The sequence below is a fragment of the Aulonocara stuartgranti genome (assembly GCF_965226115.1).
Source record: "Aulonocara stuartgranti genome assembly, chromosome: 6".
Taxonomy (NCBI): domain Eukaryota; kingdom Metazoa; phylum Chordata; class Actinopteri; order Cichliformes; family Cichlidae; genus Aulonocara; species Aulonocara stuartgranti.
Window position 1 is genome coordinate 14376634 of NC_138944.1, and position 22665 is coordinate 14399298.

Consider the following 22665-nt stretch of genomic DNA (forward strand, 5'->3'; position numbering starts at 1 on the left):
AAATTGCTAAAACAGGTAAAAGAATGGGTTTTTTTTGTTTAGTAAAGTTGCCTGTGTTTGTGCATAAAATTGTAACAGTGTCAAATTATTTGTTTATTACCTGTGAATGCAGGTGAAAGTCCAGTCCTGTTCATCTCCACAGTTTGGATATCATCATAAGTGACATAAATATTTTCTGAGGAATTTAGGTCCCCTTTTAGCTTTCTGTGATTAATTGCTATGTTGTTTAAATAAATGTCATCCATGATGTTATTCTGTGCTGTGGTTCAGTTACAACCTGAACAGGAACTTGAGATTAACAAAGTTTTGAGAACTGTGTGAAAAAGTGTGATTCTCTTTAACAGGAAATGAAGGTCTGGTGGGATGAAATAATAATAGGCCACTTTATTTGTGCTCTGCCCACAGGTTGCAGCTGCATCAAAGCTGTGTGTGTGTGTGTGTGTGTGTGTGTGTGTGTGTGTGTGTGTGTGTGTGATGCACTGTTCATACTACAATATACATCAAACTGAACTGAATTTGTTTGAACAGCTGTTTGACTTTGTTCACCTTTTTGAAGACAGTCTTGTCTGTTTTCTTTTCAAATTTTTCCTTATGAAGAAATATCTTTTACATGTCATTTGTACATCTTTTCAAACAAAAAGAGCGCTGAACAAAAGCTCTGAGCCACGCCGTCTGAGCAGCACTCAGGGGTTAATGGAAACCAGACAAAGGGAGGCAAAACAATTATTAAATTTCTACCAAACTTGTGTCTATCATAGTGTATCTTAAAGACTTCAAAGACCATAGACCAACCAAAATCAAGCACTTCAATCTCACGCTAAGGGCTTACTTGTGCATCCTATAGGATATTTAAAAGTAGAATGGGAGGCAGAACTTTTCAGGGCCCTCTTCTGTGGAATCAGCTGCCAGTTTGGATTTTAATTTTCTTTAAGAAATTCTTTAAGCAATGTCATTTCTCTCTAAGTTATCAGCTTTAATCAATTTTGGCTGTGGGGCATATGCAACAAGGGAAATATCTGAATACAGTTTGCTGACAGAATATTTCCTGTCAGTTATTGAGTACCACAAGCATGGCCCAGTATGTTTAAGTAATCTATTGTTTTCCTGGGACTGTGTTTGTGGCTATCTGGTTAGTATTTCTGCAAAACCTGAAAAAAGTATGTTAAAATAGCAATATTTATGCAGACAGACATAAAAGGATGTAAAGATCTTTCTTTAAGAAATAACAGATCCAATATTTATTGAATATCATGCATATGTCATATTGCCCATTCCAAATATAATATTAAACTTGTTCCCATAGCTGCTGTGTTTCATTATTGCTAGCAACCAATTAATTCTTGCAAGCCTAAAACTTAACAGAAATTAAATAATTCTGCCACTTTTAGGTTATGCACCCCTCTGATATTCAGTCAACAAGTGTAGTTCAGTCATATCAGTACAATCTGTTTGTGTTCACTATTTCCCTCCTTGCTTCTGAGATGCCACAAACACACAAGGTTATAAAAAGGTAGGCAATGTCATGAATCGCTGTGCGGCAGGCAGGAGTTGGACCCAAAATGCAGGACTCACAGACTCGGGGAGGTGAACTCAAAACACAGCTTTATTTGCTGGTAGAACAAACATACAAACTAGACTAAACTGGGAAACCATAAACTAAGAACTCACAGGGAGACACAGGGAGATCCACACACAGCATGAGGGACGACGTCACGCCGAACAGAGGGAGACGCAGACAGAAATACACAGAGGGTTAACGAGGAAAGTGGGAACACACGGGGAACACAGGTGACACTGATAATCATAACGAGACAGGGCGGGGTGAACTGAACATGACATGTACGGGCGTGAGAGTCACAAAGTAAACAGGAAGTGCACAGAGGTTCAGACAGGAGGAGAGAGAGCACGGGGAAAACACAGACATAACGGGCTGGGGAAACATGAAACAACCACAAAGGGAGACGAGGGCTCATAAATACACAGGGCACACAGGGGGGGGGGGAGAGAGAGCACAGGGAGAACTTGGACATAATGGGCAGGGGAAACATGGAATAAAACATAAGGAGAGACGAGGGCTCACAGATACACAGAGGGGCACACAGGGGGTAAAAGCCATGAAGGGAAAACACTTAGGGAACAACACAACAGGGCAACTCAGAAAACATGGCCTAAATAAGGAACAAAATACAAACATACAAGAAAACTAAGAACACTGGGCCAACATGGCCCAGGACCATGACAGGCAAGGCATACACATGAAAAGCACTAGCGAAATAATACATGCACAAGTACTTTTAATTTCTACCACTGCATTGTAGTTCAAATACAACAAAAAGATAGATAGTAAATGAGAGCCACACTAAGTAAAAAGAATAAAATATACATACAGATAGAAAACTTATGGTTAGAGAGTCTTTTTCTATAGGATGAGTATTTTTAAGCGGGGGATTGGTTTTAATCAAATACAGCTAACAATGTTATAACCAGAGCAGATCTCCATCACTGAGAAGGTTCATAGCGACAAAAGAGTTCTTGATTTTGAAAGCAAAGCAAAAAGCCTCTGTGTGTACTTGTTTCTTTGTAAATTTCCACAGTTTTCTGTCCAGCTTCATTTCACGAATGCATCTTGTGGCTCTGTTTTATGCATTATTTGATGGACTTGATGTGAAGTTATGGGGAAGCTTTCTTCTCACACACCCAGGAGTGTAAAATAGAGCATTTTTCATCATTCCAGCTGTTTTTTGAGTTGTAATTTTTTATTTGCCCACAGTTTTCATTTTTGAGTCCATTAGGCTCACCGCTATTCCAGTAGCTGAAAATAAAGATAAAATTATGAGAGTTAAACTCAACAATCTGATCAGTTTTTTCTTTTCAGTAACTGTAACTTAGATACTAATGAGACAGCATGAACAGTATCTTTTTACTTAAATATATGCAAACTAAAGAATGGATTTTATTTGTATTTAAACCTTGTGGTCATTCGAGTCCCATCCACCCATTTCCATGTCCCGTCTGTCTCCGAGTCAGTCAGTCCAATCCACAAATACTTGTTTAACTGATTCACAAAGTTCTTTTTAAAAAAGAGAGAAACCAACTGTAAGGATACTGAGTTTAAACTGATGTATCTATATAGCCTCCACTTAACTGAACTTTGATTTCATTTTAATTTTCATTTAAATATTTTTAATGCACTCCCACCTGTTCCTCTTGGCTGTTGATAATCACCAGGTCTGCACCTTTTTGAAGACAGTCTTGTCTGCTCTCTTGCCAGGATTTCTCCTCTGAAGACATGTAATAGAAACTACCGCTAACATACACCCATTTATGCTGAAAATCTAATATAAAAAAAATAGAAGAAGAATGTTAACAATTTGGGGTTACATTGTACGAGGTAGCTTTCACTTAACCCTAATGATGAGCTTTTTCACAGCCATTGCTTTGGAGTTAGTGACACAAATTCAAAACACTTTGGTGGTGAAAAAAACTTTCTGTCATAGTTGCACAATTTGTCAGAATGTGTTTCCTAAGACATAGTTCAAGTCAGTGTTCTCAGCACTTTGATTTTTAGATTTGTTTTCGTGTTCATTAACAATGTGCACTTAATTACTCCAATTGTGCACAAAGTTAATAGTAACTCTCAGGGCTGAGAAGATGAGAAAGATATAAGATTATATAGGAAAACTATTTGAACTTTGGTGACTTCTAGTGTAAAATGTGATAAAGTGATTTCCGCTGTAATCTACATCAGCAGCTGTAGGTAAAAAAAAAAGGCATGGAAAGGAAGCTGCTTATCACTGTCATCAATGTGGCAAGACTCTAATGCTGCTTTCATTTCTTACACAAGAAGCCCTAAGCGTAAGCCACAATGTTGGTGGTACAGTCATCTCTGTATTTGGTTGTCTTTTTTTATTATTATTTGCAACTTCAAGTACATAATTGAAAAAGAGTGAAGGCAAACTGAGTGAGTTCAGTTTGAGTCAGGAATTCACCTGAACAGCATCAAAAGATTGTTTATTTTCTAAGTCCAGTGGCATTAAGTTATTGTATGAATCCTTTGGGAAATTTTTATCTCAGAGCTCTGAAATACTTCATGTATCAACTGTTATTGTCTAACAGTGCAGCCATGCTCCTTATGATGCCAAGAAATTAGTAAAAACAAACAAAGAAACAAACTGAAAAATGTGAATTTAAAACATTTTGCAATCACATTTAACTATGATATTTATTTATGATGTCTTGTAGGCAGGGTCTGTGCTAAATCTACCACGTTTTGTTTGTTGCAGTTTATAAACTATTGGTTTATTATTGAATCATCAGAATAAAGGCTAGACCCAAGAACATATTTTCTTTGAATGAAATAAAATGGTAAATGGCCTGCATTTGTATAGCGCTTTTCTAGTCCCTAAGGACCCCAAAGCGCTTCACACTACATTCAGTCATTCACCCATTCACACACTGGTGATGGCAAGCTACATTGTAGCCACAGCTGCCCTGGGGCGCACTGACAGAGGAATAATTACCTTGAAACTTTTTCTGAAGATCATCTTTTTCTTTGGTCAAGGCTTCAACTTTTTTCTGGAGCTGGACTCTGTCTTGAACCACACTGTCGTAGTTTTTCTGTAACTGGTCTTGTTCTGTTTTCAAGTTGTTGTAACTGATCTGTAATGCTCTCTGTCTGCCCACCTCCTCTTCCCACTCAGATTTGTCTTGGTTGACTGTGTTGGGCATGTGAACATTAAATGAACAAGCTCTATTAATGAACACCCATTTAGGACATCATCAGCATGCTATCTAGCTGCTGTACTCACAAGGAAAAGCCAGAATTATGAGTCCAGTGAGGAGAAGAAGACACAGCACACCCAGAAGAATCACAGCAGCTCTGCAGGAACTTTTCTTCACAAATGTAGTACCTGGGGCTAGAAGTCAGTATTTTTCAACATGTGTGCAAACATAAGACATTAACAACCTCATATTTGGCGACTAATAACAACGGTGACACTAGCAACTGCTCTTTTAATTTACAAAGTAGAAAAAAAAAACATCTGTTTTTCAATCAGCGCCTGAAGAGGATGATTGTCTTCAATACACAACAGCGTTTATCTTTGTCAAAGCAATTTGGTACGGCAGACATTTACTGTCACAACAAAAAAAATAATTAGCACATTTAACACGAACCACTCCGAGAGTGTCATTTTTCTTTTTAAACATACTTTAAGAAGTTTGTTGTGCAGTAAAAAAAATCAGCTAAGAGCAACATGACAGATGTTCAACTTAATTTAGGGCTGCAGCTATCGACTATGTATTAATTAGGGAACTGGGTAAGTAATACATTTTACCTCATTAATGATCAGTACATACAAAAAACCCCCACTAAACCCATCCATCCATTCTTTTCCGCATATCCTTGCCAGGGTTGCTGGGCCCCTACTAAACCCTTTCATTGTATTTACATGTTAGAATAAAAAATTTAAAAGAAAACATTTTCTTAAATGCAAAAAGATTGAAATAGTTAAATACAACTAAATACAGTAATGTAAAATAAAATGAGAAGGCATTTTTAGTTTGTCTCCTTGGAAGGTGAGAATTTTTTTTATAATCGAGTTATTGGTCTTACTTAATGAACTGAAATTTGAGCTAATTGTAGCAAGTATTGTAGCAAAGCTGGCCAAAATTTATTTGGTTACATTTTTTAACAGAGTTTAAATTTGTTTCCATTTTAGAAAAATGGAATTTGTCTATTTCCTATACTTAAGAAGTTTTGGGGGCTCAAAAATGACAGAAAAATTAAAACCACTAAATTTCAACCTACCCACCCGTACTTTCAAGAGCTATAATTTGGGCACATTTTATAGTATGAAGGTAAAAAGGTTTTGCATGGCTTTACTTAGTATGCTCATATATGAGCTGTTTGGGAAATACATCTTCAAAGTTGAAAGGTCGATGTTATGTATTGGCTTTTCTGTCCTGAGAATTTAAAATGTATGCAGTTATAAAGGGTTTATACCTATTTCACAGACTGATTTTGACTAAAAATACTGAATAATGATACTAAATGGGGAATTTCTCATTGTATCTTTCTTGTAATATTGCCTGCAGTGACTGCTTTTTAAAATTTGCGTTTTTCTTTTTAAGCCGTGACCACAAATGAAGATTATTATGCTAACTAAAATAAACTAAAACCTAAAACTAGATTCACAAAAGTAAATTAAAAAAAAAAATTTGTAATTTTGTCAACTGAAACACCTGCATGTAGCTGTTTTACATGATTTCTTTTTTTTTAAATTTATTATAGTATGGGTTAGTTTGTGAGGTTTAAATTAAAAATATTACGATACTGTAACAGCATAAACTTAATAAAAAACATAATAAAGAATAAATGTTATTAAACTTAAGGGTTTGGTCCTCTTTAGGCTTTCTGACCTTTGCCCCTTTTTCAACACTCTGTGATTACCTGGTATTTCTTCTGGATTCCTGTAGCGCATTTCCATGATTTTCAGATGCGTTGCTGGTTTCAGCTGTGTCTTGGGTTTCTGAAGAAAAGATCTAAGAGTGTCTCTGAAGTTGCAGACTGTTGTACTGAACTGTGTGAAACTGATACATGTGATTCTCTATTTAACAGGAAACTGAGGTCTGGTAAGATGAAAACATTATACTGCTTGTGCTCACATGGCATGTAATAAATCCTGACAGTGCAGGGGCTAGGATGCCATTAAAATTGTAATCATTATTGACACATTTCATAAATTATTTAATAATGTATTTGTTTGATTCATTTTGGCACTCATGGCCCTCTGTAAAGACTTTGCTGGGGTTACGCCTGCATTCGTCTTTGCTTTTGAATGGGCTGACTACACTCACTGCAGCCCTTAATCTAATTTAAGCCAATTTAAATTTACTGAGTAGAAATAGCAGAAGACCAATCCAACAACATATTAATATAACTGATTCATTGTTGGCTTTGGTCTCTTTAGAATGTCAGGTTATACTTTGACAGTCAGTAGTTCAAATGCTATATCTCTTCTTTATTCAGACCATAACCTCTAGTTATTCTGTAAATCTGCTATAGTAAGTGATAAAATCAATGCTTGCTGCAGAAAATGCTGCATTTTAAACAATTAGCTTAAGTAAAAAGTTTAAACTATTCAACAATAATTTAGCTTTTGATACAAAAACAACAACAACAACAACAAAAGACAATAGATTTGATACAAAAACAACAACAACAAAAACCAAAAAAACAAATAATCTGCTTCATAGTTCACAGAAGCACGGGCAGCATTTACAAATTTTCTTCCTCACTGGATATTTTCTCAGACCATTCCCTGTAAACCGTAGAGATGGTCGTGCAGGAAAATCCCAGGACATCATCAGTTTCTAAAATACTCACACCAGCTTAAGTGACATCAAAAACCATGCCACTGGAGCAGGCGTACCTGATCAACTGGTTGCTGAATGTATGTAGTGTGAAGTTGGTGGACTACACAGTAGTTGGTGCTTTGTCTGCTTTCTGATGCAAATGGTTTTGAGGGAAAAAAACTAAACATTTTGAATGCTCAGTCTTTAAAAGGCGGTGAAATGTTTTTATTCATTAATTACAGCGTTGAAGTGATTGCATGACTATTCATGTTTTCACAATTGTGAAAAAGGTTTTGATTGTTGTAGTGTCTTTCACACAGATGTCTCAGTGTTTTGTTATGCTACTGTTTAAAGATCTGCTTTAAGAGTGGTGAGAATAACTTTTCTGCTAGAATTGAGCTATGAGAAAACTGTAAGCGACATAATACTCAGCTTGGACTAATTGGAAACCATAACTTCTTTATTCAACTTTTTGCGACGTACTAGACAATTCTATAGACTATGGACTATAGGATTTCTCCTCACATGCTTCGAAATACTTCGTAGCACCTGAGGAGGGCAGCAAAACGCCCTCCACGTGTCAAACCCGCCTGAAGCCGGAAGAAGAAGACAAAGCCGAAGAGGCGGAGCAATAAGGATTCAACATCAAATTACTGAAATGAAAGTGGAAGTTAGTCAAAGTAAAATTAGAGCTGCAGACAGGTCAATCTCCGTATCTAAAGAAGATTAAGAGGAAAATTTTTTTCTCTCAACAACAAACTGGAATGCAGGTGAGTGCAGCTGATCAGATTTGCTGTGTTTAACAGGCACTGTTTCTCTCTTAATGTTACTTCACGTGAAATGTCAGATTAGTTCAACTGGAGACTGATGTTAAGAAAGGTCCATCCATTCTCTTCTATTAATGCTTGTCGGGGTCGCCGGGGGGCTGGAGCCTATCCGAGCTATCATAGAGTAAACCCTGGACAGGTCACCAGTCTGTCGCAGGCTGTGTTGAGCAAAATGGGAGGTAATATCATCAAAGTTAAATGTGGAATATTCCCGAAAAACAAACAAACAAACAAAACAAAAGCAAAACTAAAGGTCCGCTTCGAATTTGTTTCGAATTCGTTGTAAAAACGGAGTGCTGCTGTGAGATGGAATGATCATCCCACAAAAGTCTACACACACACACACACACACACATATATATATATATATATATATATATATATATATATATATATATACACACACACAGGTAGTCGTTTAACTAACCGTCGAAAATCTGCTTATAAAACACGCTGCCGTTTCAGCTCGATTGTCTGACAACAAAAGCCTTTCTATAGTGTCAGTGTAAAAAGACAAAGTAATTCCTGTTTGTATAAATTTACCATGAAAAGCCAAAATGCCAACAGCGGCTGATGAACCTTATTAAAACACATCCCGCTAGGAGAAGACAGAGCGTGCGCAGTGGGACCGCATGGCCCGGAAGTGCCCCTTTTCGGATGAGTGAACGCGCGTGCACGAGAGTGCATGTGCACGTGCTTGTACGTGCAAAAGATGCCAGTTTTTAAGCTCGGCAACGGGGGTGTGGGGGGCATACCCTCCCCCACCCCTCCCCTCACCCCTCCACCCCTTGTAGAGCAAAATTTAGTGTTTTGGTCTAGATTTGGTCTAGGCCTAGACATTAAAACTTACTTTTTTAATGTTTTTTGCATAATTATGTGTGTGCAATTTGTGCAGTTTTGTAAATCCTCTGTGTTTACATTCATAAAAGCATCTCTTTTTTTAACAGTGATACCTCATCTATGATATTCTTGATTTGGTTGGATGTGAAGTTGTTTTTTCTTTTAAACAAAAGAAATAATTCCATCATCGTACACTTTAGTTATCTTGAAGTCTTTCGGGCCTTTTGGTGTTGCTGAGCTGCTCAGTGAAAGTACCAGATTTTTGATTTGCCTACTCCTGAAGTTTTTTCTACTACTTTGATTTAATTTGTTTGTTTGTTTTTGTTTGTTTTGTTCAGCTTAATCATGGATCCCTCAGTTGCACTGACATCTCTTTGGGCCTCATATTCTAAAGTGAAAAATGAAAAGCTATAAAAAAGAATCAACAGTATGAAGCAATTTCATTTTTCATGAAATCATGATGGAACAGACCTCATCTGGCTATGAAACAGCTTACCTAATTGTCCCATTACCTGTGAGCTTCTGCAAATGAGAGACAAGGTAATTCCCAAATATTTTTCTTAAACCCGTTGAATCAGACATCTGTAAAAAAAAATAAATTTTTCCCTAAAATGTTTACTTTTGTTTTGTAGACTGCAGACATGTTTGCTGCTAGTAATCTGAAACCTGAAGATCAGTTTCTGTGCTCCATCTGCCTGGATGTGTTCACTGATCCAGTCACCACACCATGTGGACATAACTTCTGCAAAAACTGCATCACCCGGAACTGGGACATTAATGTTAGGTGCAAGTGTCCCCTATGTAACAAACTGTTCAAGAGACGACCTCAACTGGAAATAAACACTTTGTTCTCTGAGGTGGTTGCTCAGTTCAGAGATGAAGCTCAACAGAATGCAAGCAGCAGCTCAGAGCAACAAGCTGCCAAACCAGGAGAAGTTCCCTGTGACTACTGCACTGGAACCAGACTGAGGGCCCTGAAGTCCTGCCTGGTGTGTCTGACCTCCTACTGTGAGACTCACCTAGAACCTCATCTGACAGTCAAAGGTCTGAAAAGACATCAGCTGATTGAGCCTGTGGAGAACCTGGAAGGCAGGATGTGTATGAAGCACGATAAACATCTGGAGCTGTTCTGTAAGACCGATCAGACAAGTGTCTGCACGCTCTGCTCTGTTTTAGACCACAAGACTCATGAGTTTGTACCTCTGAGAGAAGAATCTGAAGAAAAGAAGACAGAGCTGAGGAAAATGGATGATGAAATTCAGCAAATGATCGAGAAGAGACGACAGAAGATTCAGGAGATCAATGAGTCAGTGAAGATGAGTAAAGATGCTGCAGACAAACAGAAAACAGAAGGTGTTCAGATCTTCACTGTTCTGAAGGAGTTTATTGAGAAAGGCCTGAAGAAGGTCATAAAGGAGATAGAAGACAAACAGGAAACAACAGAGAAACAGGCTGAAGATCTCATCAAAGAGCTGGAACAGGAAATCTCCGAGTTGAAGAAGAGGAGCTCTGAGCTGAAGCAGGCCTCACGCTCTGAAGACCACCTCCACTTTGTTCAAAACTTTTCATCTCTGAAAGCTGTTCCACCTACCAAGGACTGGACAGAGGTCATCGTTCTTCCACCAACGTATGAGGGGACTGTGATGAGAGCTGTGGCTCAGCTGGAGGAGACACTCAAAAAACATTTTAAGAAGCTGCTTGCTAAGGCTGAGCTGAGGAGGGTCCAGCAGTATGCTGTGGATGTGAGTCTTGATCCTGATACAGCACATCCTGAGCTCATCTTGTCTGATGATGGGAAACAAGTGAATTTTGGTAATGTGAATCAGAGTCTATCAGACAATCCAAAGAGATTCACAGTTTTTGCAAATGTTTTAGGAAAGCAGGGTTTCTCTTCAGGCAGATTTTACTTTGAGGTTCAGGTTAAAGGAAAGACTGACTGGATTTTAGGAGTCGCCAGAGAGTCAGTGAACAGGAAGGGAGGAAACTCAGTAAAGCCTCAGGATGGTTTCTGGGCTCTATGGCTGAGGAACAACAACGAGTACACAGCATGTACTGGCCCAGCAGCCGTTCTCTCTTTTCAGTCTGCTCCTGATAAAGTGGGAGTGTTTGTGGATTATGAGGAGCGTTTGGTCTCCTTTTATGATGTGTATGCAGCAGCTTTTATCTACTCCTTTACTGGCTGCTCCTTCACTGAGAAACTTTACCCATGTTTCAATCCCTGTAATAATGATAATGGTAAAAACTCTGCACCTCTTGTGATCACTCCTATCAATCGCATTAACTAGACAAGAAAGGTTATTACATTTTATTTGAAAGTGGTCTGTGAAAAGATTGTAATGCTGTTTTATTGTTCTCTTTGACAACATGTTTCTCAATACTGAATTTTCATAATTTCACACTCCCCCACAATTACATTTTTCTCCCTTTAAGAGGGAAAACAGGACGTCTAGTCTAGTGTCGTTTAAACCAATGGAGCAAAAACATTTAGGAAATGTCCTTGTAGCCAATCAGCCAATCTGTAATTATGTCTTCAATAATGATGTGTTTCAATGCTGTCTCCACCATCTGCAGACCTTGGTTGTAACAAGTGGTTATTAGCGCTTGTTAGCTCTTGTGGAAGCAAGATGGCGCCGGTGTGCATGGCTGACCGTCTCCGACCACGTCTTCGTCTTCGCCTCGGCGTTGTACTTCTCGTTGTTTTATCTTTGGTTTTATGTTCTCTAGGTGATTGTACACTAATAACTTATGACAGAGACACGCTCCTGAATCTTCGGTTTTCCTGTTCTCAACGACCTGACTGCCTTGGGACCGCCGGTGCCGCTATCCCCCTGATGCCTGTCTCCCCTACCTATGTAACCTATCCTCCTCTTCCCATGCTCCGTAGGAAACGCTTCAGGAAACGGGGTAGGAGGAGCGGCGTCCGTGTCCGCGTTAAGGCTTATATCAGAGCCATGGCTATGGACTTCCCTTCTACAAGCCGTGAGCTATCCTGTTTCTTCCACTATCTCAGCAGCCACTCTGCGGCTAGATTGCTAACTCACCGTTGGATTTGCTCCGTCGGCCTTCAAACCTACCCTGCTCGCCCAGTGGCTTACCACTCTGCCCGATCTTGGATAACACCGCCTGGCCGCGGTGTTCAACATAACAACCTTTGCTCCTTGCGACGGGCTACTACAAAGGTCCTGGCCCCCCGGATTCGGATGGCCTTATTTAATGTCAGGTCTCTTTCAAATAAGGCCTTCCTCCTAAATGACTTTTTTCTCACCTCGGGACTGGATGTCCTATTTCTAACGGAGACCTGGACTTCTCCGGGTGAGTTCATCCCCTTCTCTGAGCTTCTACCTCCTGACTGTGCCTTCTTTAGCTCACCTAGGCTAACTGGTAGAGGTGGTGGCTTAGCCTCGGTTTTCAAAAATAAACATGATGCACGGCTGCTATCCTCTCCAACCTATTCCAGTTTTGAAGTTCAGCTATTGGAACTGACGGGCTCTCGGACCACTTTGTGTGTCGTGGTCTATCGTCCGCCTAAATATCATAAGATGTTTATCTCTGAATTTGCTGATTTTTTGGGATCCGTTCTTTTTAAATATGATTCTGTTATTGTTTCTGGAGATTTTAACATTCATGTCTGCTGTATGAATGACCAATTGGCTAAAGACTTTCTTGTGCTGACTGATTCTTTTAATCTTATTCAGTGGGTGAATGAGCCTACCCATGTTCAAGGCCACACCCTTGATTTGGTTTTTTCATTCAATGTGGACATTTGCATTAAGGAAATCAGGAATACTGGTCTCTCTGATCATTCCCCGGTCATCTTCGATGTAGACCTGGGTGATACTGGTCAATACCTAAACTCTCCTCTTTATCCTACGCGCACTATTAATGCCAATACTGTGGTCAACTTTATTACGTCTTTTGTTAACTCCCCATTTAGTATGCTGGATTGTTCTTCCCCACACACACTTGAGAACTCTACTAATACTCTTTTTACCACCTGTTCCTCGATTCTTAACATTGTTGCACCCATCAAAATGAAACGCCCTAGAACTTTCTCACAATGCTGGTTAAATGATTCTGTTCGTGCCCTACGACGTATATGTCGGCGTGATGAGAGGAAGTGGAGGAGTGATAGACTTCAGTCTTCTTATGATATTTTACGTATTAGCCGCTCGAAGTTCCAAACTGCTGCCAGAACAGCTAAAGAGGCTTTTCTCTCTAAAATTATTACCACTAATGGTGATAATCCACGAATTCTATTTAAAATTTTTAACTCTGTGGTGAACCCCCGTCCCTCTATGCCACTGCTGTCTTCCCCGGGTCTTTGTGGAAAATTCTCAAACTATTTTTTAGATAAAGTTTTATCCCTTAGATCTACTCTTCCTCTGGTGACTGATTGTATGTCTACTCCTGATTGTTCGGCCACCTTTTATCAATTTGAACCCGTTTCTCTCTCCACTCTGAAGCGTCTAATTGATAAATTGAACAATACTAACTGTGTACATGATGCTCTCCCATCCCGTATTGTTAAGGATTGTTTCAGTGTAATTGGACCCTGTTTATTGTCCATATTGAACTTCTCCTTGCTTTCTGGCTATGTACCTTCAGCTCTCAAGCATGCCATAATCCAACCTGTTCTAAAAAAAAGGAACCTTGAGCTTAGTGATTTTGCCAATTTTAGGCCAATTTCTAAGCTTCCCTTTCTGGCTAAAATACTTGAGAAGGTGGTTCTGCTCCAACTGCAGACCTACCTTGATGAGAATAATATAAATGATAAATTTCAATCGGCCTTCAAACAACATCACAGCACAGAATCAGCATTGCTTCGTGTTTTCAATGATCTCCTACTAATGGCTGACAACGGACGCCCCTCAGTCTTAGTGCTTTTGGATCTATCATCGGCATTTGACATGGTTGACCATAATATCTTATTAGCGAGACTTGAGCACACTGTAGGCATCAAGGGCGCTGCCCTGGATTGGTTTAAATCCTATCTCTCCAATCGGCTCTCTACGGTACATCTGGCTACATCCTCTTCCTCGGCTGTACCTGTTTGCTGTGGTGTCCCCCAGGGATCTGTGCTGGGCCCTACCCTTTTCTCATTATACTTGCTTCCTTTAAGTGCCATCTTTGAGAAATACCATATTGCTTATCACTATTATGCAGATGATATCCAGCTCTATTTTGAGCTAAACGACGATCTTGCTCTGTCTCTGAATAGCCTCCGAGAATGCATGTCCGAGGCCAAGAAGTGGTTGTTGTCGAATTCTCTTATCCTTAATGAGAAGAAAACCGAGATTATGATTTTTGGTAGTAATGCCCTTCGTGCCAAACTCCGGGATGCCTTTGGTTTTCTTAGTTGTTCTCTCTCTGATACTGTCAGGAATCTGGGTGTCTTATTTGACAGCTCCTTTTCACTTGACAAACAAGTGTCTGCTGTTGTCAGATCTAGTTTTTACCAGCTTCGTCTTATCTCTAAGGCTAGGCGCTATATCCCGCATAAAGATCTCGAAAAGCTCATCCACGCCTTTGTAACGTCGAGGCTAGACTATTGTAATTCACTTTATTGTGGTCTCCACTCTTCCCTTTTACAGAGATTACAGACAGTTCAGAATGCTGCAGCTCGCATTCTAACCAAAACCAGCAAGTTTGCCCACATTACTCCTGTCCTTGCCGATCTGCACTGGTTGCCTGTCAAATATCGTATTCAATTTAAAATTTTGTTGTTTACTTTTAAAATTACTAACAACACTGCACCCAGCTACCTTAAGGACCTTTTAAACCCTTATGCTCCTGCTAGGGCTTTAAGGTCATCGTCACAGTTACTGCTGGCTCAGCCCAGATCTCGACTTAAGACTAGAGGTGATCGATCGTTTGCTCTTGTTGCACCTGTGCTGTGGAACAATCTCCCGATTGGCATCCGGGCATCTGATTCTATTCATTCTTTTAAATCACAGCTTAAAACATATCTTTTTAAACTTGCCTTCTCCACCTTTTAATTGCTGGTTTGTTTGTTTGTTTGGTTGCTGTGACCTATTGACCTCTTGTATTAATTCCCTCCTATCTTTCTATTGGTGTCTTTTATTATGGTGGTACAGCTTTTATCTTGCTATTACCCATGTGCTGTAGTCATTCTTATTGGTAGCTTTTATCTATGAACATAACTCGTTATTTTTATTTATCCTTTATCAATGTTTGAACCTTTTATTGTTTTATGTAAAGCACTTTGGTATGCCCAAGGCTTTTAAATGTGCTCTATAAATAAAGATTGTTGTTATAGGACATGTTTTCTCAATCATCATGTGCCTGTCTGTATATTTTTTATATATATGTTTTGTACACAGGTCTCTCTTGAAAAAGAGGGCTTGATCTCAATGAAATTATCTATTTAAATAAAAGATTTAATAATGATAAACAGACTTTCTTTACATTAACAGGATAAACCTTAAACCCCAGTCAGAGACAACAGTCAATGGTTGTTACTTTCTTTGCACTCAGATAAATAGCAGCATTGATGCATCAAAAAATGTATTGTATATTATATAAAATCTTATACTCTATATATCACATGTATTATAAAAATCATTATTATAACACGTGACTTTTCTTATGTCCCTTGAAATACTGTTTTTAAGAAAAATCATGACACAGGTGACCTGAACCTTTGTGTAATATCTATTAGGAATAATATATTTCCCCTATTTTATTCAGGGGAATCTATGATGGTCGAGATGGAAGTATTTGATGACCTCTCATGAAATGACCCATAAGAACAATTTCAACATTTTCTGCATCAAGAAATGAATGCTTGCAAATTCCACTGTTAATGTAGTTTGCACTGCTGTAACTTTACAGTAGGTGTTCATTGGCGGTGTTAGTACATTAAAGGACATTAAAGAAACTGATGGACATTATGGACAATGCCAGACATCCTCTGCACATGGCCATTAACAACCAGAAGAGTCTGTTCAGTGACAGGTTGCTTCTCCCAAAGACAAGAACTAACAGACTTAAAAACTCCTTTGTCCCACACGCCATCAGACTGTTTAACTCCTCCCTGGAGGGGAGAGGGAGGGGAAACAGGAGGACAAAGGAGGGGGGAACAACTAAGCTGTAGTGCCTCTTCACCTCACTGTGCAATACCTTTTGTGCAATACTTTTGTAAATAGTCAACGGTGCAATAGACTCAATACTTGAAATGTGCAATTCACTTATATTTTTATTTTTATTCCTATTTATTCTATTTATCCCCTTCGTATATTTTATTTATATTGTCTCTGTATTTTTATATATATATATATATATGTGTGCGTGTGTGTGTGTGTGTGTGTGTGTGTGTGTATGTATGTGTATATATATATATATATATATATATATATATATATATATATATATATATATATATATATATATATATATATATAATATTCTGTAACTCTGTAACTTCTGTCGGTGCTGTGCTTTTTTGGAAATCGAATTTCCCAGAGGAACCCACCCGAGGGATTAATAAAGTTCTATCTAATCTAATCTAATCTAATCTAGTAAGAGTGATCTCATCAGGTTGAGCATATAAAAGCTAATACTATAAAAAGTATTGTGGTAACACACTACATGAAACACAGTACAAAACAAAAGTGTTTCTCCCTTTCGACCTAATAATCAATAATATCATTAAATCTACTGAAAAGGAACTATTAGATAATGTTGAGTCAATTTTAGATATGTAGCAATGAAAATGTCTGCAACGGAGGGTTAAACACAAAGGGAGGAAAAGTTAGGCACTGTGGTGTTTACGAAAAGAAAATGCACCAATCAAATTTGCTGCTGGACTTTTACACCTTTCATTTCACACTGACATGTCAGAATAACTCAAGTAGCATTAACTTAAACTGTAAACAATCAAAGTTAAAAATTCTGTTCTTATTGTTCATGAAACTGTTCATGTGGAGGGATGAAGGACTGGAAACTTCCAATTCAGTTTGTGACAAATGTCTTCACTTTTTTGGAGAAAGTTGTAAGCACTAGGGCCTTCATATGATCCATCCATCTCAACACCCTGTTTGGCTTTTGTTGACCACTTTGAGCCTGTCTCTCCTTATCAGAACAGTTCATTTCCAGTATAAACCCATCAGGATTCCCCTTTGATGTTATTCCTCCTCAACTCCTTAAGAAGGTTTTTCCTACCCTTGGTCCTTTTATTCTTGCCATTATTAACAGTACATTGACCTTTTGTAAAAATATTTTTGGGCAATTCTCGCTGAAAAAAAACAGGCCTTGACCATTCTGTTTTGTTTCAGGGGCTGTCTCCAGGCTACCTTTCTTTTCTAAACTCCTACAAAAAATTGCCTTTACCCAACTGAAGTCCTTCCTGGGTGAATGTGCAATTCTGGAAGTGTTCCAGCCAGGACTAAAAGCTCACCAAAGCAATCAGTATGTTTTATTAAGGCTTTTTTAATGTTATATTTTTTAGCAATAGCTTCTGGTGACTGTGTGCTACTTGTGCTTTTGGACTGAACAGCTGCCTTTTAACGCTGTGTTCCTTGAGATCCGCGTGTCCAGGGTGGAGCAGTGGGTGGGCATCACTGGCTCAGCTCTCCAATGGTTTAGGACCCACCTTTCTGATAGAACCTTTACCTACACCTCTGCTGCCCTCCTCTGGCGGGATTACACAAGGCTCTATTCTTGGAACTGTCCTTTTCTATTTGTACCTGTTACTACTTGGAATAATTTTACAGAAAAATAATATTTGCTTCCATTATTATGCAGACGACTGTCAAATTTATTTTCCATTGATGCAAATTGCAGCATCCTCTCTCATCAGTGCTTTGATCACCAGTGAACTGCCTACTCAGCGTACTGTCAAACTGGTCATGGTGGAAGACGTTGAAGGTCCAGACTTTCTGTTGCATGTCCTCAGTGTGACCCTCCTTTCATCTGTGAAGACAACCGGCACACCATTGGACAACCTGCTGGTTCTAGTGTTCACAAGTAAATGTCAATCAAGCTGCACGGCTCTGCACAGGACCCACTAAAGGACGTCAGTCCCTCATGCCACCCTCACAGAGTCTGTTTCTGACAGTTTGGTACTGCTGGGTTTATACACTCATCCTTGCCCATCTCTTCTTGTGTAACAGCCTTAGTATCTCCTCAATAGGACTGAAAGATTATGAATTTAACTGAGTCTGTGATCGAGTGTTACCTTCATTTTTCTAGCACTTTATAATCATCTGTGGACCTGAAAGAGGAACCAAAACCTTAACAAACACCTGCAGGAAGAGTTGGAGAAATAATAGGAAATTAAACGTCAAATTCTTGAAATGAAACTTAATGTTAGTGTGAGTAATAGCAGTAATAGCAGTACTACAGCCGAAAGCTCTGGATTTGTGTCTCAAAATCAAACAGTGTTCATCTTTTGTTTCTAAGCAAGTGACTCAAATACTGGTGAGTACAGAACGAGCCACACTAACTCAAAACTTCACTTATACTGTAAGTGCTAAAATTTTAAGAGTACATTTTTTACAGTGGTTTGTTTTAATTATCTATATTAAATTAAACTTAACTCTCATGAATGTTTCTCCTTCTTTTTTTAAGTCTCAGAAATGTTGTTGAATTCAAATTCAAAATCAGCTAATTTTTCTCTTAAAGTGATACTTTTTTTCTGTCAGCTTACACATGATGCATAGTGTTTTGTTTGCATTTGACAAGCAGACCTGATTTTTATTTTTTGGAATTATATCACATATTTTGGATTTTACAACATTTGCTGTTGAAAAGATGCTGAGAAAGTGTTGTCCTTAAACACTGAGCAACCACCTATACCACATGGTGACATAAGCCTTCAAAATGTAGCCAGAATTGCCTTTTTTAAGTTTCCTCCAGTGAATGATCAGAAAACACATAGAAAGTACAGGGTACCGATACTTGTTTCTGTTTCTCTACGTCACCAACATTAAACTGGTGCAATTTATTAATATCCTGATATCCCACGATGCTGATCCTCAAAGTATGCTACAGAAAAATCATGACACCAGTGTAGAATTCAATTGAATGTAATTTTTTTAAAGCTGAAAACGGCATGCTTCAGTCTCCTCCTGTATCCATATGAAGTTATGAGTGTTAAAAGTTGCTGCAAAAATCTTGAAACTTTAAGAGTGCCAAATTCCAATTCACCCCCACTTACTTAAGAACCAGGAAGTGTGAAGTAAAAAAAAGAATATGCATGGCTTTATAAATATATTAAAGATATTTTACCGGAAAAAACGGCTGAAGAGAGATGATGAATGATTTTCCATGGACTAAACTATGACTAGAATTAAAGAAGTGGTTATGAAACCAAACATAGTCACACTCTCATCTGAAACAGTGCAGGATAACATGAGAAATTTATTTAAACTTGTAAACAAACATAAAGTCCTGGGATTAACTTCTTAGACCTGATTGATATAACACAGTTCTAAAAATCCTAAAACTAGCTCGGGGTGAGTCCTCCAGTCAGGAGATTGTAGTGAACGGCAGCACTTAGTGAGTAAGCTCTACATGTAGAAACATAAAGTGAGTGTGCAGGTGATGTCTCTCAGTGGATTACTCTACTCTTAAATTATTTGATGTGATTCTGTGATTTTTGGACTCCATGCAACATAAGATAGTTATACCTTGAAGATTTTTTCAAGTTCTTTGCCTCATCTGAAATTGCTGTCATGATCCCACTTCGACAGTTCTAAACCACTCACAGAAAATCGTTAGACTTTAACTCATCATGCTTTGACTTTTGTTCCCAGAGTGCAGATATGTTTGCTGCCAGTAATCTGCGATCTGAAGATCAGTTTCTGTGCTCCGTCTGTCTGGATGTGTTCGCTGATCCAGTCACCACACCATGTGGACACAACTTCTGTAAGAAGTGTATCACTCAGCACTGGGATAGAAATGCTCCTTGTCAGTGCCCCATGTGCAAAGAGGCTTTCTACTGTAGACCTCTGTTGAAGGTTAACACTTTGTTCTCTGAGGTGGTTGCTCAGTTCAGAGATGAAACTCAACAGAAAGCCAAGAGGAGCAGCGCAGAGCAACAAGCTGCCAAACCAGGAGAAGTTCCCTGTGACATCTGCACTGGAACCAGACTGAGGGCCCTGAAGTCCTGCCTGGTGTGTCTGACCTCCTACTGTGAGACTCACCTAGAACCTCATCTGACAGTCAAAGGTCTGAAAAGACATCAGCTGATTGAGCCTGTGGAGAACCTGGAAGGCAGGATGTGTATGAAGCACGATAAACATCTGGAGCTGTTCTGTAAGACCGATCAGACAAGTGTCTGCACGCTCTGCTCTGTTTTAGACCACAAGACTCATGAGTTTGTACCTCTGAGAGAAGAATCTGAAGAAAAGAAGACAGAGCTGAGGAAAATGGATGATGAAATTCAGCAAATGATCGAGAAGAGACGACAGAAGATTCAGGAGATCAATGAGTCAGTGAAGATGAGTAAAGATGCTGCAGACAAACAGAAAACAGAAGGTGTTCAGATCTTCACTGTTCTGAAGGAGTTTATTGAGAAAGGCCTGAAGAAGGTCATAAAGGAGATAGAAGACAAACAGGAAACAACAGAGAAACAGGCTGAAGATCTCATCAAAGAGCTGGAACAGGAAATCTCAGAGCTGAAGAAGAGGAGCTCTGAGGTGAAGAATCTAATATGCTCTGAAGACCACCTCCACTTTATTCAAAGCTTCTCATCTCTGAAAGCTGTTCCACCTGCCAAGGACTGGACTGAGGTCATCGTCCTTCCACCAACGTATGAGGGGACTGTGATGAGAGCTGTGGCTCAGCTGGAGGAGACACTGAGGATAGAAATGAAGAAGCTGTTTGAGGCTGAGCTGAGGAGGGTCCAGCAGTATGCTGTGGATGTGAGTCTTGATGCTGATACAGCACATCCTGAGCTCATCTTGTCTGATGATGGAAAACAAGTGAATCATGGAGATGAAAAGCACAATCTTCCTGACAACCCGGAGAGATTTTCTTACTGTGTTTGTGTTTTAGGAAAGCAGAGTTTCTCTTCAGGCAGATTTTACTATGAGGCTCAAGTTAAAAGAAAGACTGACTGGGAATTGGGAGTGGCCAGAGAGTCGATCGACAGGAAGAAAATAATGACTCTTAGTCCCGAGGATGGATTCTGGACTGTAGTGCTGAGAAATGGAAATGAGTACAAAGCTCTCGATGAACATGATGTCTGTGTCTGTCGTCCGTCTGGTCCTGAGAAGGTGGGAGTGTTTGTAGATTACGAGGAGGGTGTGGTTTCCTTTTATGATATAGATGCAGCAGCTCTTATCTACTCCTTTACTGGCTGCTCCTTCACTGAGAAACTCTACCCATACTTCAATCCCTGTAATAACGACAATGGCAAAAACTCTGCACCTCTCCTCATCCCTCCCATTAATCACATTGAGTAGAAAAATGATTTTATATGTAGCAGTCTGTGTTAAGAACACATTCGTTGGTGACACTGATTGATTTGGTCTTCTTTTCTTCTCTGATTCTGATTGATTTCTTTGTGTTTTTATGTCATATTCATCTTAAATTGAGCTTAAAGTCTGAGTGATGCTGATTTTGACTGAGGCAAAATAGTCTTTAAATTTTTTTCTAATTACAAAACATTTTTGTTCTTTATTAAAAGATAAATAGAAGAATACGTTTTATCAATATATAAATGAAAAATTGGATTATGTGCTGCTTCCCTGTTGAGTAATTATCATCAACTAGGAACACTGGGATAAGTGCATCTTTGGATCCAGACATGCTCATCCTTTCTCAAACCTCTCCTCACAAAAGACAAGAACAAAATCAGCATTAGCTCAGAGAAGGTTAACTAGCTCAGTATAGCTGAAGTAGGCTGATTACGGTTTTGTGATTTTTACTATTTGCTTTTGGTTTTGCATTGCTCTCGCTAACTTGCTGTAATAAAATTTCCTGTATTTGAAGTCTAAATTCTGAACATTCGCTCCTGAACTGATATATTTCAAATAAATGTAGAAAAATCAAATACAAAAAGGCAAATTTAAAATGACAAAAGACTGTTGACAATTGAGAATGTTTTTTTCCTTGTTTTTTTCTTTTGGTCATGCCTGTGATGATGTTATTCACTCATAAAGGATAAATAAATTGTGTTTGCATCACAAATCCACAAAAAGCAAAAGATCTGCAAGTATGACAAAATATTCTCTCAACCATTTAGTGGTAAACAGGGCGGATTGCCAGTGTTTATAAATGAAAGTCTCTATTCTAAAATTAAACTATCCACATTCTCAAAAACTCCCATCTTTCATGCATAATTTTTATCACAGTGCCATTCAGCAGAGTTTACTAGTTAGAGACTCTAATTATCGTTAGCTCACCATTCAAACTCATTCGGTAGTTCAAGAATCTGGAGACATAATATTTGCAAACATAATAAAAAAAACATTAATTATGGATAAGGTGAGAAATTCCTCTTCCAGAGAAGACACTTACTTGTCCTCTTTCCTTCAGAACTTTTCCTCAGTAATTTTATCTCACAGCAAGTAAGTAAATGCAACAATCTGCTCATAGTGATCATGCACCCATCTTCCTGACATTAAACATCTAATCACAAATCAAACCCACCACAAGAGGGCGACTCATTACATCA

General features: G+C 38.7%; 2 protein-coding genes across 3 annotated transcripts; one reads left to right on the forward strand and one right to left on the reverse strand.

Moving 5' to 3' along the window:
- Nucleotides 1-2351: 2351 nt before the first annotated feature.
- On the reverse strand, nt 2352-6555 carry LOC309708077 (CD209 antigen-like). 2 transcript variants are annotated; one of them, XM_082535819.1, is made up of 5 exons: nt 6452-6555; nt 4521-4916; nt 3199-3335; nt 2970-3070; nt 2352-2812 (listed from the first exon to the last, which is right to left on the reverse strand). In XM_082535819.1, exons 2-5 carry the CDS (start codon nt 4726-4728, stop codon nt 2671-2673), a joined length of 588 nt encoding a protein of 195 aa, XP_082391945.1. In that variant the 5' UTR covers nt 4729-4916; nt 6452-6555; the 3' UTR covers nt 2352-2670. The 2 variants fall into 2 exon arrangements, with proteins under 2 accessions (XP_082391945.1, XP_082391946.1); XM_082535820.1 differs by lacking the exon at nt 6452-6555 and having other exon boundaries at nt 4521-5595.
- Nucleotides 6556-7986: 1431 nt separating this feature from the next.
- LOC309708799 (uncharacterized protein) lies at nt 7987-21616 on the forward strand. Its single transcript, XM_082537088.1, has 7 exons — nt 7987-8126; nt 9362-9563; nt 9656-11304; nt 11908-12002; nt 17826-18008; nt 18370-18461; nt 19799-21616. The coding sequence occupies exons 2-7, from the start codon at nt 9552-9554 to the stop codon at nt 21449-21451; spliced, it is 3684 nt and encodes a 1227-aa protein (XP_082393214.1). The 5' UTR covers nt 7987-8126; nt 9362-9551; the 3' UTR covers nt 21452-21616.
- The last annotated feature ends 1049 nt before the right edge of the window (nt 21617-22665 follow it).

Bases quoted from the DNA above. Each gene is read 5' to 3' on its own strand.
- LOC309708799 (XM_082537088.1), top strand. The intron at 11,305-11,907 runs CTAGACAAGAAA...CATGCTCCGTAG, and splicing joins ACTCCTATCAATCGCATTAA to GAAACGCTTCAGGAAACGGG. The intron at 12,003-17,825 runs GTGAGCTATCCT...TGCAAATTGCAG, and splicing joins GGACTTCCCTTCTACAAGCC to CATCCTCTCTCATCAGTGCT.
- LOC309708077 (XM_082535819.1), bottom strand. From the start codon at position 4,728: ATGCCCAACACAGTCAACCAAGACAAATCTGAGTGGGAAGAGGAGGTG. The intron at 3,336-4,520 runs GTAATTATTCCT...TTTTTATATTAG, and splicing joins TCTTCAGAAAAAGTTTCAAG to ATTTTCAGCATAAATGGGTG. The intron at 3,071-3,198 runs GTGGGAGTGCAT...TTTTTTAAAAAG, and splicing joins TCAACAGCCAAGAGGAACAG to AACTTTGTGAATCAGTTAAA.